The sequence below is a fragment of the Lissotriton helveticus genome, chromosome 1_2 (assembly GCF_964261635.1).
Source record: "Lissotriton helveticus chromosome 1_2, aLisHel1.1, whole genome shotgun sequence".
NCBI lineage: Eukaryota > Metazoa > Chordata > Amphibia > Caudata > Salamandridae > Lissotriton > Lissotriton helveticus.
The window spans coordinates 360432768-360447537 of record NC_136058.1 but is presented as its reverse complement, the minus strand read 5'-3'; the positions used below and the strand labels follow the sequence as shown (position 1 = coordinate 360447537).

The 14770-nt window shown below is 46.0% G+C and overlaps 1 protein-coding gene across 1 annotated transcript in view; it reads right to left on the bottom strand.

The window, feature by feature from the left end:
• Positions 1 to 1369: 1369 nt before the first annotated feature.
• The window catches only part of LOC144805256 (acyl-coenzyme A amino acid N-acyltransferase 1-like), a 205645-nt gene continuing 192244 nt past the window's right edge, over positions 1370 to 14770 (bottom strand). The window contains exons 4-5 of the mRNA XM_078671952.1: positions 13976 to 14178; positions 1370 to 5022 (exon numbers count right to left, since the gene is read on the bottom strand). Of these exons, the coding sequence (XP_078528078.1) occupies positions 4420 to 5022; positions 13976 to 14178 (806 nt within the window). The 3' untranslated portion in view covers positions 1370 to 4419. The remainder of the gene's footprint in view (positions 5023 to 13975; positions 14179 to 14770) is intronic.

Genomic DNA, 14770 nt, shown 5'->3' with positions numbered 1-14770 from the left:
CACGGTCTGAGCCCCTGATCCCGCCCTCACTCCAGGATGGAAGCCGGCACCAGCTCCAGTCCTGCTGCGGGAGAGCCGATGGGCAGGATACAGCTCCGGGGCGCCGCCGCCGGGCAGTGCTGCTGCGCCCGGCCCAAGGCAGGTAAGAGCCAGGCAGAGTCAAGGGCAGGGAGAGGCGCTGCGGGGAGCACGGAGGCATGCGCATAGGACGGAGACTGGGATAAAGGGACAGCGTGACATTACAGAATCTCTATAGGGGGTCGTTGATTCCAACAACGCGACTTTGAGTCAATGTGGAACATGCTCATCTTTTATATATTCGTACAGATTGGGGTCTACGGGGCAACAAATTATTAGGGAGAGTCGAGCCAAGGCTCGGCTCTGTCTCGAAGAGCCCTGGAACGAGCCGAGGTTTGAAAATAGGTGGCACGCAAATCATTCCACAAACATCATGTTAGAATATGATAAGATGTCTTTAGAATTCAAAACGTGTATTTGTTTAACCATCAGAAGAGTTTCGCCTTAGTACACCAGATTATGTCTTTGAAACAGAAATTAAATAATCTTGCCTCTAATCAGTCTATAAGGGGCAAAACAGTATAAAGTGACTTGTGCTTTGTGTGGAAACTTCATCACAGTGACACAGGGGCAAGTCATGTTTCTAGATAATGTGTTGAGGAAAAGCTACCCTATAGTGTATCTTACATAGCCTAAAACCCCTCGCTGTGCTTGCTTCCCTGCCCCCTCGCTGTACTTTTTTCCCTGCCCCCGGAGTGTGTGTGTGGCTCTGGGTGTGTGTGTGTAGCTCTGGGTGTGTGTGTAGCTCTGGGTGTGTGTGTGTAGCTCTGGGTGTGTGTGTGTAGCTCTGTGTGTGTGTGTGTGGCTCTGGGTGTGTGTGTGTGGCTCTGGGTGTGTGTGTGGCTCTGGGTGTGTGTGTGTGTGGCTCTGGGTGTGTGTGTGTGTGTGGCTGGCTCTGGGGGTGTGTGTGTGTGTGGCTGGCTCTGGGGGGGTGTGTGTGTGTGGCTGGCTCTGGGTGTGTGTGTGTGTGTGGCTGGCTCTGGGTGTGTGTGTGTGTGGCTGGCTCTGGGTGTGTGTGTGTGTGTGGGGCTGGCTCTGGGTGTGTGTGTGTGTGTGTGTGTGTGTGGCTGGCTCTGGGTGTGTGTGGTAGTAATTGCTGTCTGCTGAGCTCGTCCGTAGGGTACAATAGGTCTCACATTTGCGAGAGATTAAGCTAATGGCAATGTAAATGACAATGCCATTTATTTATCTGTTTCAAAACCAACACATAAATACAAATTTTGTCATTTACAATGCCAATAGCTCAAACTTTTCCAAAGGCGAAACCATTGCATTGTAAATGCTTGTTTTTCTTTATTTGCTGCAGGTCAAAGAAAGCGAAAAAAGAAGGGCGGCGCGAGGCAAGAAGAAAGTGGTCCCGTCGGCGGCGCCTCCTGGATGTCATGGCCCGAGTCAAGGAAGTTGAGAAAAAACGTCCTCCAGAGGGTCGGGCGACCGGCGACTGTCTACATGCGTGCCAGCCGGGGCATCACATTTTGGGAACAGCGGTCGAATGTCTTGAAGGAAGCTGAGGCTTTCGGGCTCAGCACATGAAGGGTGAGTTTCTTTGCTTAGCGGGAAATGAACCCTAGGCCTCCCCCTGTCTCAGCTACGGCCAGAGGCAACGCCGGACAGAGCGGGTCTCACTACGCCTGAGCCAGGTCCAGGACGAGCTGAGGTCTCTTCCCCGGGCATACTGGATCCAACAGAGGTACCAGGTGCAGGAGGAGTGAAGTTACAGTTTATGGAGACTTATATCCTTTACTGTTAGAAATATATCATAGCAATATTTTCTTCTTAATTGAGTTTTTCACCAACACTAGTTTTGCAGTCGCATTGATATGAGAACAGAGGCCCTGAAGAAAGCCTAGGGTTCATTTCCCGCTAAGGCTGAAACATGTTGGCCCCTATGCAGATATTTGTTAAACTGCAGTAGTAATGTTTTGCGCTGTTCTTGGTTTTAATTAGGAAGAGGTCTTGGCTGAATAAAAATTATAATGAGATTCTCTATCCTATTTTAAATTTCACGCACTTTTCCTTTTTTGCACTGCACTTACCCGTCAGATCAGATTCTTATGGTTGTCCAAATGTTGGCACATGTGAACTATGAGTCCGTAGAGGGTACTACAGCTGTCTCGGTGATCTAGAGACACAAGACCCAGGACGGAGGACCATATGATAATATTGATCACACATGATGTCGATGGGAATCCAAACATAGTTATTCACTCTGCTAACACAGGGTTAACCATCTTCTGTATGACGCCTTGAGTCAGAATCCTTGTCTCTGATTTTCTTTCAGCATACCAATGTGTTGCTGAGATACAATATGTATTTCTGATTAGATTTTCAGATGATAGACCCATAGGTTTGTTAGGCCGATCTTTAGCAGTGGCCATTACAGTGGGCAGAAGAGAGTTGAAGTGGGTTTCAGTTGGGAGAGAGTTCCAAGAACTTGAAGGACTGAGATTGGCAAACTGTACACAGAAGTTTCAAGTCGAGGAGGAGGTTAAGACTGCCAGAGAATGCAGGCTCTGTGAGCCGAAGATGCATTGCAAATGTGAGTAATCACAGAATAGCCAGAGAGAGAAACTTTTATATTTTATAATATTGTTTTCTTGAACACATACATGTGCTTTTCCCTTCCATCTGTTGTATGGCCATTGTCTAAACTATCTGCCCTTAAATTTGAAAGACATTTCATCTCCATCTACTAAAGGCTTCCAGGCATTTTCAATTTTAGTCATATAATAAATTGCTTAAACATTTATTTCAAGGGGTGGACTGAAGAAGACCTTCAAGAGGAAGAGAGAAAGGATTTAACTATGTAGAAGTTCTGGGTTAACTCATTAGTTAAGATGTCTAGGTGAATGATATGTTATGTTATTGGGATTTGATATCTGGCCCAATGTCTACTGTGGAGCAAGTAAGGGTTCATTCACCGTGTCTGGAGAATGGTCAGGAACCTAGATAAAAAAAAATTGACTTCGAATTAAATCACACCTAAAAGAGCTCGATGGTGGTCTCTCTCATGTACCTTCCATGTCTTACAGACTAGAATACCCTACCAATCAAGACGAGATAAAACACCTGGCGGCATCAGCCATCATGGTATGTGTCTTGGTCACAGAAAAGCCTTGTCTTGCACAACACATTACTTCCAAGGCATCAAAAACTATTTGGCCAAATGGATGAGAAGCCTCTATCTCAGCTCCAAATATTCTCCGTAGCTCCCTTCTACTATTTCTACTGCTTGGGAACCTCAGGTCTCCTATCCACATTCTGCTCAATTTCAGAACAGAAGGTGTGGCGGATATTCCCAGTACTGACACTATCGCTATGGACCTCGTTTCCTGTCCATAATTGATGCATGATAAAACTGTTGTAACTCAAGAAAAAGCTTGGCTCTTCTCCATTCATGAGAAAGGTATTACCAGAACTATGGTTTACACCCCTTATCAACACAACACTTTATCTGGTTAATTGATGCTATACAAAACCCCAAGTAAGATGTTATGTGGCTAAATTCTACCTTCAGTCGGTATCCCTTTCTGGCCCCATAAAGGTTAGGTATCATTACTGTTTTCAAAGGGGAGAGAATACAACCTTTGGCATTACATTCTACTAACAGTACCGAATATTCCTATATCACAGAAAACCTGTCTACATTATTTTAGTTTACTAGCGGAAAATCTTCATTGCTCACTATAATATTTCTGATCTTTACAGTTGATACAACATGCTAATCAGACCTCAAGACCACAGGCTGATGTACTTCATTAATCCTATAGTGGTATTAGATTCCCTTCACCCACCAGCCAATATGTCTTCCGTAAACTGATCACCCAAAAACCTTTAAGTTCCCTGAAGATATGCCTCATTCCAGTGTAAAAATCTGCTCTGGGCCTAATCTACTTATCTATTTCGTACTTCAAGAGGTTTCTATGACACAGAATTTGCTATCAGTCATTTCTTGCATGAAAGGAGGAGGAGGTCCGGAGGGTGAATATTTTTTGCATCGGAAGCAACAATTTCATATAAGGATTTTGGCTTAATAGTGATGATTTTAGACACCATAGTCAAGATCGTGGGAACAGTTGACTTCCAACTGGCAGAAGTCCCAGAAAGGCCTCCACCTTTTGTGGGACAAGCATGTTTTGATTGAATGTTGTCCAATATTTCATTTAGCACCTAATCTGCAATTTCTTCGTCTATCTTAGAAATCTGCCTCTGCTTCTCAAAACTCTTCGCCCACCTTCACATAATCCCAAATTTCCTAAAATAACCTCTAGCTCTTCTTTTCCAGCTCTATCATTTTGAATAATGTATAGTAATCTTCTTGAGGGTGGGATGGTAAGAGGTTTAGAGTTTGCTGACTTCCAGAGGACCGTGTCCCAAGTGCAACTTAAAGAACCTTTGGATCTCCGACCACAAATGTTCCTGTGCTTTAGCGTGAGCCACCAACTCCCCTCCCCAGAACATGGGCTCGGCAAAGTTTGTGACATGTGACATTCTGCACAATGGCAGACACGGTGGCTCGATCAGGTGGCCAGCACCTGGGTAAAACAGAACGCGACCATTTTTTCTTCCATGCTTCCTCAGCCGCTCCATTGCCACCTCAGCATACACCTTGCTATTCAAGTTCCTGTCTTCACAGCCGGCAATAAAAAGAATGTAACCCTCAGCTCTCTCAACAGGGATCAAGCAGTTCTGGCACTCAGGATCTCGAGGGTCCACCAGCAAGTGGGAGACATCAACAGCTCCAAAATCAGTCCAGCAAATCCTTTCAGTGCGGTATGGCGCGCAAGGCATGTGCAGGTCTTTATAGTGGTACGGGGTTCCATTCATACTGCTGGGTCCATTAATGCACACTGTTGCCTTCACCTTCTTTAGGAAAGCAGCCATAGTCAAGGCAATCTCTGCACCTTTCGAGACTGCTAATACTCCAATGCCAGGACCTAGTACCTAAGCGAGAAAAATAGTCACAATTTGGAAATTAGTGGTAGAAGTAACAGGAAGCACCAACTTTTAGCAAAAAAGACAAATCAACCACGAAATATAGGGTGTGCTGAACATAAGCACAACGCACAAGCTTGATGACTACAAAGAAATTCCAGATCACCGTAAAAAGAAAAAGAAACTGGTTTGTGCATCCAGTGATGATGGAATGTGTTTAAAAAATTCAAGCAATTACATTTTATTGACTGGAATTTTAGCCACTCAATCTCTAAAACAATATATTGACAGACTACAAGCAGAATTGCTTAATTTAATCAATCTTTGATGATGGTGGACATCACAAATTCTTTCACCAATACATTGGTTCCAATAGCTATTGTTTATAGTGCAACTTGATAGCTTAATTGACATCTTTAGACAGTGCTGCAAGAAATAAACAATCATATTCTCTTTACTTTATCGAAGTAAAAATACAAACAAGAAGTTTAAATTTTCACATGAAAAATAGGCAAAAGTAGACATTTCATAAAAACAAATTTTTTATGCGGGAGGAAGATTTAAGGAGCTGCCACACAAAAATATGGTCGACACTACCAATGTTGGAGGATGCCGGAAGGAGGTTGAAGCAGGTAGGATTCAGGGAAGAGCTTTTTTCCACCTGCAAAATATATAATACTGTTCTTCCTAATAAGAAGGTTCATGTGCGGCTCCATTAAAACTCATATGAGAAAGCAGCTACGTCTTACTTTAAGAACGTAATCAAAATGAGCATTAAAGAAAAAAATCAAAGGAAGTGACATGTCTCAGGATTCTGAGAAGTACCAACAAGATTTTATCTACAAAATTCTGGGTTTCGTGGGCATTGTTGCCTTCAGAGAAAGAAGCAATCGCAATGGACCGCACACCGCTAGCCCCTCCTCCGGATCGCCCCTAGGGACTCTGGTACATGGAGTTCTTGAGTGGTTCACCCCAGTGGGTGCAAGTAGGTACTTGTTGAACTGATGATCTCTAGACCCGATACATGTCCCGGGTGTTTGAATATCGCCCGAGAATGGCTCGGGTTTCGGGATAACTTCCCTCATCAGTAGAGAAAATAGTTAGGGGTGGAAGAGAAGGCCGCCAAACAACCGTCAAAGGCCTCGATGCCAGAACCGGCACGCAGGTGCGTCGTCCAGGAGCCCGTCGGCCCAAAGCTCAAGGGAGCAAATTTGTAGAAGCAATCGCAATGGACTGCACACCGCTAGCCCCTCATCCGGATCGCCCCTAGGGACTCTGGCACATGTAGTTCTTGAGTGGTTCACCCCAGTGGGTGCAAGTAGGTACTTGTTGAACTGATGATCTCTAGACCCGATACATGTCCCGGGTTTTTGAATATCGCTCGATACATGGCTCGGGTTTTGGGATAACTTCCCTCATCAGTAGAGAAAATAGTTAGGGGTGGAAGAGAAGGCTGCCGAACAACCGTCAAAGGCCTCGATGCCAGAACCGGCACGCAGGTGCGTCGTCCAGGAGCCCGTCGGCCCAAAGCTCAAGGGAGCCAATTTGTAGAAGCAATCGCAATGGACCGCACACTGCTAGCCCCTCCTCCGTATCGCCCCTAGGGACTCTGGTACATGGAGTTCTTGAGTCGTTCATCCCAGTGGGTGCAAGTAGGTACTTGTTGAACTGATGATCTCTATACATGTCCCGGGTTTTTGGATATCGCCCGAGATGATCTCTATACATGTCCCGGGTTTTTGGATATCGCCCGAGACATGGCTCGGGTTTTGGGATAACTTCCCTCATCAGTAGAGAAAATAGTTAGGGGTGAAAGAGAAGGCAGCCAAACAACCGTTAAAGGCATCAATGCCAGAACCGGCACGCAGGTGCGTCGTCCAGGAGCCCGTCGGCCCAAAGCTCAAGGGAGCCAATTTGTAGAAGCAATCGCAATGGACCGCACACCGCTAGCCCCTCCTCCGGATCGCCCCTAGGGACTCTGGTACATGGAGTTCTTGAGTGGTTCACCCCAGTGGGTGCAAGTAGGTACTTGTTGAACTGATGATCTCTAGACCCGATACATGTCCTGGGTTTTTGGATATCGCCCGAGACATGGCTCGGGTTTCGGGATAACTTCCCTCATCAGTAGAGAAAATAGTTAGGGGTGGAAGAGAAGGCCGCCAAACAACCGTCAAAGGCCTCGATGCCAGAACCGGCATGCAGGTGCGTCGTCCAGGAGCCCGTCGGCCCAAAGCTCAAGGGAGCCAATTTGTAGAAGCAATCGCAATGGACCGCACACCGCTAGCCCCTCCTCCGGATCGCCCCTAGGGACTCTGGTACATGGAGTTCTTGAGTGGTTCACCCCAGTGGGTGCAAGTAGGTACTTGTTGAACTGATGATCTCTAGACCCGATACATGTCCCGGGTTTTTGGATATCGCCCGAGACATGGCTCGGGTTTCGGGATAACTTCCCTCATCAGTAGAGAAAATAGTTAGGGGTGGAAGAGAAGGCCGCCAAAGAACCGTCAAAGGCATCGATGCCAGAACCGGCACGCAGGTGCGTCGTCCAGGAGCCCGTCGGCCCAAAGCTCAAGGGAGCCAATTTGTAGAAGCAATCGCAATGGACCGCACACCGCTAGCCCCTCCTCCGGATCGCCCCTAGGGACTCTGCTACATGGAGTTCTTGAGTGGTTCACCTCAGTGGTGGCAAGTAGGTACTTGTTGAACTGATGATCTCTAGACCCGATACATGTCCCGGGTTTTTGGATATCGCCCGAGACATGGCTCGGGTTTCGGGATAACTTCCCTCATCAGTAGAGAAAATAGTTAGGGGTGGAAGAGAAGGCCGCCAAACAACCGTCAAAGGCCTCGATGCCAGAACCGGCACGCAGGTGCGTCGTCCAGGAGGCCGTCGGCCCAAAGCTCAAGGGAGCCAATTTGTAGAAGCAATCGCAATGGACCGCACACCGCTAGCCCCTCCTCCGGATCGCCCCTAGGAACTCTGGTACATGGAGTTCTTGAGTGGTTCACCCCAGTGGGTGCAAGTAGGTACTTGTTGAACTGATGATCTCTAGACCCGATACATGTCCCGGTTTTTGGGATATCGCCCGAGACATGGCTCGGGTTTCGGGATAACTTCCCTCATCAGTAGAGAAAATAGTTAGGGGTGAAAGAGAAGGCCGCCGAACAACCGTCAAAGGCCTCGATGCCAGAACCGGCACACAGGTGCGTCGTCCAGGAACCCGTCGGCCCAAAGCTCAAGGGAGCCAATTTGTAGAAGCAATCGCAATGGACCGCACACCGCTAGCCCCTCCTCCGGATTGCCCTTAGGGACTCTGGTACATGGAATTCTTGAGTGGTTCACCCCAGTGGGTGCAAGTAGGTACTTGTTGAACTGATGATCTCTAGACCCGATACATGTCCCGGGTTTTTGGATATCGCCCGAGACATGGCTCGGGTTTCGGGATAACTTCCCTCATCAGTAGAGAAAATAGTTAGGGGTGAAAGAGAAGGCCGCCAAACAACCGTCAAAGGCCTCGATGCCAGAACCGGCATGCAGGTGCGTCGTCCAGGAGCCCGTCGGCCCAAAGCTCAAGGGAGCCAATTTGTAGAAGCAATCGCAATGGACCGCACACCGCTAGCCCCTCCTCCGGATCGCCCCTAGGGACTCTGGTACATGGAGTTCTTGAGTGGTTCACCCCAGTGGGTGCAAGTAGGTACTTGTTGAACTGATGATCTCTAGACCAGATACATGTCCCGGGTTTTTGGATATCGCCCGAGACATGGCTCGGGTTTTGGGATAACTTCCCTCATCAGTAGAGAAAATAGTTAGGGGTGGAAGAGAAGGCCGCCAAACAACCGTCAAAGGCCTCGATGCCAGAACCGGCACGCAGGTGCGTCGTCCAGGAGCCCGTCGGCCCAAAGCTCAAGGGAGCCAATTTGTAGAAGCAATCGCAATGGACCGCTGACCGCTGATGGGACGAGCAGTGTGCGACCTCATTCGGACAAACTATTTATACAGGCTAACTTGAGCCGGTGGAGGTGACGACCTCGAGACAACGCACCTGCGCGCCTTAAGAGGTATCTGGACCTACGAATATTTTCGGCAGCCCACGCAGCAACCCCGTGCACACACCTAATCTCTGCTGATGAGCGTTAATGAACACGAAACACGTGTCCAGGGATGGCAAGCACACCAGTGAACACCCTCAAGACTCAACACTCGGGTAGAAGCGCACCCGCTGATACCGACTACATCGGCCATCATGCTCCGGGGTCACTCGCTGATGGGACGAGCAGTGTGCGACCTCATTCGGACAAACTATTTATACAGGCTCCCTTGAGCCGGTGGAGGTGACGACCTCGAGACAACGCACCTGCACGCCTTAAGAGGTATCTGGACCTACGAATATTTTCGGCAGCCCACGCAGCAACCCCGTGCAAACGCCTAATCCCTGCTGATGAGCGTTAATGAACGCGAAACACGTGTCCAGGGATGGCAAACACACCAGTGAACACCCTCAAGACTCAACACTCGGGTAGAAGCGCACCCGCTGATACCGACTACATCGACCATCATGCTCCGGGGTCACACGCTGATGGGACGAGCAGTGTGCGACCTCATTCGGACAAACTATTTATACAGGCTCCCTTGAGCCGGTGGAGGTGACGACCTCGAGACAACGCACCTGCGCGCCTTAAGAGGTATCTGGACCTACGAATATTTTCGGCAGCCCACGCAGCAACCCCGTGCACACGCCTAATCCCTGCTGATGAGCGTTAATGAACGCGAAACACGTGTCCAGGGATGGCAAGCACACCAGTGAACACCCTCAAGACTCAACACTCGGGTAGAAGCGCACCCGCTGATACCGACTACATCGACCATCATGCTCCGGGGTCACACGCTGATGGGACGAGCAGTGTGCGATCTCATTCGGACAAATTGCCTTCAGAGAAAGTTTATGATCCCGCGATTTCATCCTGCCACTACTAGAGAGAGGCAACCACACCACGTGCTTTTGGATGCGTAGGGCAGTCGCCACATCAGAACCTGCAAGAAAATCAATGCTACCCAAGGGCTTCGCCTGGATCTGAGCTCATGTCTTGTACCTGTTTAGTAGCGGCGGTCTTTGTGCGACTCACCATTTGGGCACAAAGACGTTTCAGGCATGAAAGCCTACAGGATACAGCTGTCTGTGTCATTATTGGCAGAAACTCAAGGAATAAAGGGGGAAGGTACTCACAAGAAAGTGGAAACAAACATGGGCAACTATTATGGATGCTATGTGACCGATGCCATCCTCACTTTAAAGAATGCGAGCAACAAGCATACTTTGCTGACACCACATCTTCACAAACACCTCAACAGCCATGCTGACTGCAAACAAGCAGCACCAACTCATACCCATGACAGGTAGGTGACTATGTTTAAACCATGCTCTATGCATAAATCATTACTTTAACCAGAGAAACAGTCTATTTACCATAGAGGATGGTTTACTCACGAGAGCTGATATACTGATGCCTCCTGTGAACCTTAAGCATGTAATTCTAAAAAGAGCACACAAGGTACATTTGGGTGCCACTTTAACTAAAAGAAGGGTACACGCATCTTATTGGTGGCCACAAGTAGACGTAGAAATTGATCAATTAGTTAAAGATTTTCCAGTTTGTGCCACTTTTGATAAGTCACTTAAAACATCTACACCAATAGTGATACCGATAGAATGTACTTCTGGCCCCTGAAAGAAATAGGGAATTGATCAGGTAGGGCCATTCAATTCTCTTCCACATCATTTACGTTATGCCTAGGTTCTTATGGATTACTACTCGAAATGTCCTCATGTAAAATTTGTAAGTAAATCTAATTCCAAATCTGTAGTGATATTTCTAACAGACATTTTTCATGTGTTAAGGTTTTCCTGAAGAATTGATTTCTGAAAATAGTATATAGTTTGTAACAGTTGAGGTTGAGAAATTCTTAAAGGAAAGTTCACTATATCAACCACAAATGAATGGTCTGATAGAACGCTTTAACCGGGTCTTAGGAGAACGCATACGGTGGGTGTTAGCTAAAAAGTGTGTCTTAAATGTTGTTGTCCAGACCATGTTATGGTTCTCAGAATCCTGCCTCATTTACCACGGAGGTGTCTCCCTTTGAAGCTCATAAAGGCAGAAAACTGGCAAAGCAGTTTAGACCTGCTTGAATGTTCAAACTTTTAAAGAACCATATTCTTTATCAATCTAATAAGTTAAGAAATCTCAATTGAAACAAAAAACGTATTATGATGTTAAAAAATGTGTTAAGACATTCCTAGATTTGTAGTTGATTGGGTACGCATCATAGCATCGAGCTTTGTCAAGAAAGGTGACCCAAAATATTCTGATCCAGTAAAAGTAGGCAGAATGTGTGCAATGCTATACGAGCGAATGGATGCAATTGGTGGAATGTAGTCAGGGTGTCCAAAATCCCAGAGAAATCGAAAGAAGTGCATTTTGTTGAACAACATGTTTCCAGAAAACAAAAACCAGCGGCTCCTGTGTTAAGTATACTCAATGTGTTGAGTGACTGTAAAAGTGCGTGGTCAACTGTACATGTGGTTCTTTCTAAGAAACGCGTGTGTGGAGGAGTGTCAGGTTCCACAGAGTACCATGGCGATTTTGTTAATGTACTAAGGGTCATAACGAAAGATTACATTTATTAAGAGTGTCTGTATTAATACTGAGATTAAATGTAGCCTAATAATTATTTTTTGTTACCTGTTAATGTTAATATTGGATGTTTTTATTGATCCTCTCAAAAAAAGGGAGAAAACTCAATGTAGCATTTAGGTAGCATGCAGTGAACAATGTATTACATTAAGTGCAGATGTTGTTTAGTGGGTTTGTGTTGGTAGGATCCTTTACTATTTCTGTTCTGTCAGGGTTGTACTACAGACTGCATGAACTTGAGCATTCCTTAGAATGTTGTTATATGAGCAGACTTTGATTGTTGGAGATATGCCTGGAGCAGTCTGGAGTTATTTACAATGTATGTGGCTTCTGTAATAAATCTGCATTCAAAGTCACCTTGGTGTTTGTTTCTCGCTCACGTTACAAAGATCCAAACATAAAATAACAGAAACAGGCATCTTCACTGTGTAACACCTCTACAGCCATGTTTTCATTTATCCCTTCACTGACGCTAACACTCATTTCAATTTACCCAGAAAAGAATTTCAAACCCACCAGTTAGTATGTACAGCAATCAACAAGACGGTTGCTTCATATTAATTTACTGCTTATAAGGACAGGAAAGCATTGACCTCACTCATTATGAAAAATGTCCCTTCATTATGTGTTACCAGTAAAAGGAGTGGGTTTCACTACATATATGAATGATAAACGTGTTTTTGTTCCCTTTAATGATACCATTCATGTGGTGGAGTTTGGCATGCTACTGCCGAGTAAGCCTGGGCAAAGCACTACGCTACGCTTTCGTATTTTGCGAAGTTTGCCCAACTTCGCACTACATGAATTGCACGCAGCACATTGGAAACACTTGTAGGGTAGCGCAGCGGTCATTTTTTGCTTTCTCGCGGTCCTCAACGTCAAGTTGGCGACCGCGAGCAAGCAAAATGACATCTCGACGAGACTTTTTCCTTGTTCACGATCAGCAACATCAAGTTGCTGATCGGGAGCATGGAAAATAAACCTCCCGGTGAGATTCTCAATGCAGGGAGGTCAGGTTTCTCATTGTGAGTGGTCGTGTGTACTCGCGACCGCTCGCGATGAGAAACTACCAGTCCGCGTTGAGAAAGCTCCTGCTCGAGTAAAAATCTACTTGAGCGGCAGAAAACGACAGCTCACACTGTGCAAGGTGCCGTTTTCAATGATTGCACAGTGCGGATAAGCATCCGGCACTGTACAATCATCGCGTACAACGCACTACGCAGTTCGCGTAGTGCTACGCATAGTTTGCGTAGTGGGAAGTGCACTTCGGGTAGCTACGCGTAGCGTTACTTCGCAAACTACGCCCAAGGTTAGCTGGGAGTTGTTTAAGAGCAGAAACATATCTGTGAAATACTGATCAAGTTAGCATTTGAGGTTACAACTATGAGATTTGGGGGTAAAACAACCACCCAGGAAACACCAATGTATTCAGCTTAGATACAAATATCCAACTAATAATAGGGGAGTAAGAAGTGCCACTGCTGCTTTTGGCATCATAGTGTGTCATTGATTACTTAAATTCTCAATTCAATGGGTCATCTAAAACAAACTCTTGGCTGTCTGGGCTGCTAGGCTAGGGTGGAAGATGATGTATCCTGAGGTGATCCTAGTTATCCCATGATGAAGAAGCTAAATTGGCTACCGATTGCTGCCACAATTACATTTAGGGCACTCTCCTTTGTTTATGAGGTGACCTAGCTGCAGCTCTTGGCAAACTGTAGCACAATATTTCACAGGTACTCCAAACAGAACTCAGAGATCTATGGGACTAACAGCAGTCCCACAAAATTGTAGCAACAAGCCAGCATGCATGTAGCATCAGAGGGTGGGGACACAGTAATGGAATAATTTAATAGAAAGGAAGCTAATAATAGTTCTACAATTCTTAAAGAAAAGGTTACAGACTTTTGTTTTTGAAAGTGAATTGGTTTTGATTGCTTACTTGTGCCTGGATACCTTACAGTGTTGACACAATGAAAGTGTACTAGACTGAAGTGAACTGGACTCCCTGGTGATCCAAAAAGTAAAACAATGTTATAATTGCCCCACACCCATTAACGTAGGATGATTCTAGACAAACTCTGCATATAAGGATGGTCACAAAGGAAATGGACTTTGGCTAAATGTTCTTCCATTTCGAGACAGCTGGTGTTGTTAACACTGGCACTAATACAAAACACTGTTCCAGAGACTGGGGACCACAGCAAAGTAGCAGCCACTCAAACATTCTGGAAACAAGAGGACAGGGGTTCATTGCTCAAGCTCCCACCTTTGTATGCTTTAATAGCAACTCTGCTGCTTCTTCAAAGTACTCCAGGTCAACCTCGCTCAAGACGCGTGGCAGGTCATCATAGCCAAAGTAGGCCAAGGAGAGAGAGACAAAGCCACAGCTGGCCAACAGGGCACTGCGGTACTCCACCAGGCCGCCAGCTCCACCAAACATGTCTATCACACCGGGGAAAGGACCCTCTCCTGCAGAAGGAAAGCAGAGGCTGGTGAAATCGAAGGACACCAAGAATGGGAAGACAGTTTGGGACACAGAAAGAGACAACAGAAGAACTGAAAATGAAAACTATCTGGAAAGGCATGAGGAAATAAGAATTTTAAACAGCCTAAAAATTTTCTAGACAAAATATTGACTAGCACAACAGCAAGAAGGTTTATACATACTGGAAACCATATATTTACTATTCTTAACTCTACATGTATGTGCCTTGAAGATGTAGATCGAGAAGGTAAACATATATATGCAAGTATTGATCTGCTATTCTGAACCCCACATTTATGGACCTTGATGTATATGATGTCATCAAGGTCCACAGGTGTGAGGTTAAGAACAGTCAATCTATGACGGCCAGTACATAATGATCTTCACAATATGTAAATATAGATAAGTATAGCTTTACTACTCCTAATTCCATGTCTAAAAATAGAATCCTTCCTACAGAAGACCAAAAGCTGGAGCAGTGGGATAACATCTGGGTTCCAGATCGGGTGGTTCTTTAGAAATTAAATATGGCGACCAAGCAAGAACTTCATAGTAAATCAGATGATCCCTTTCTGG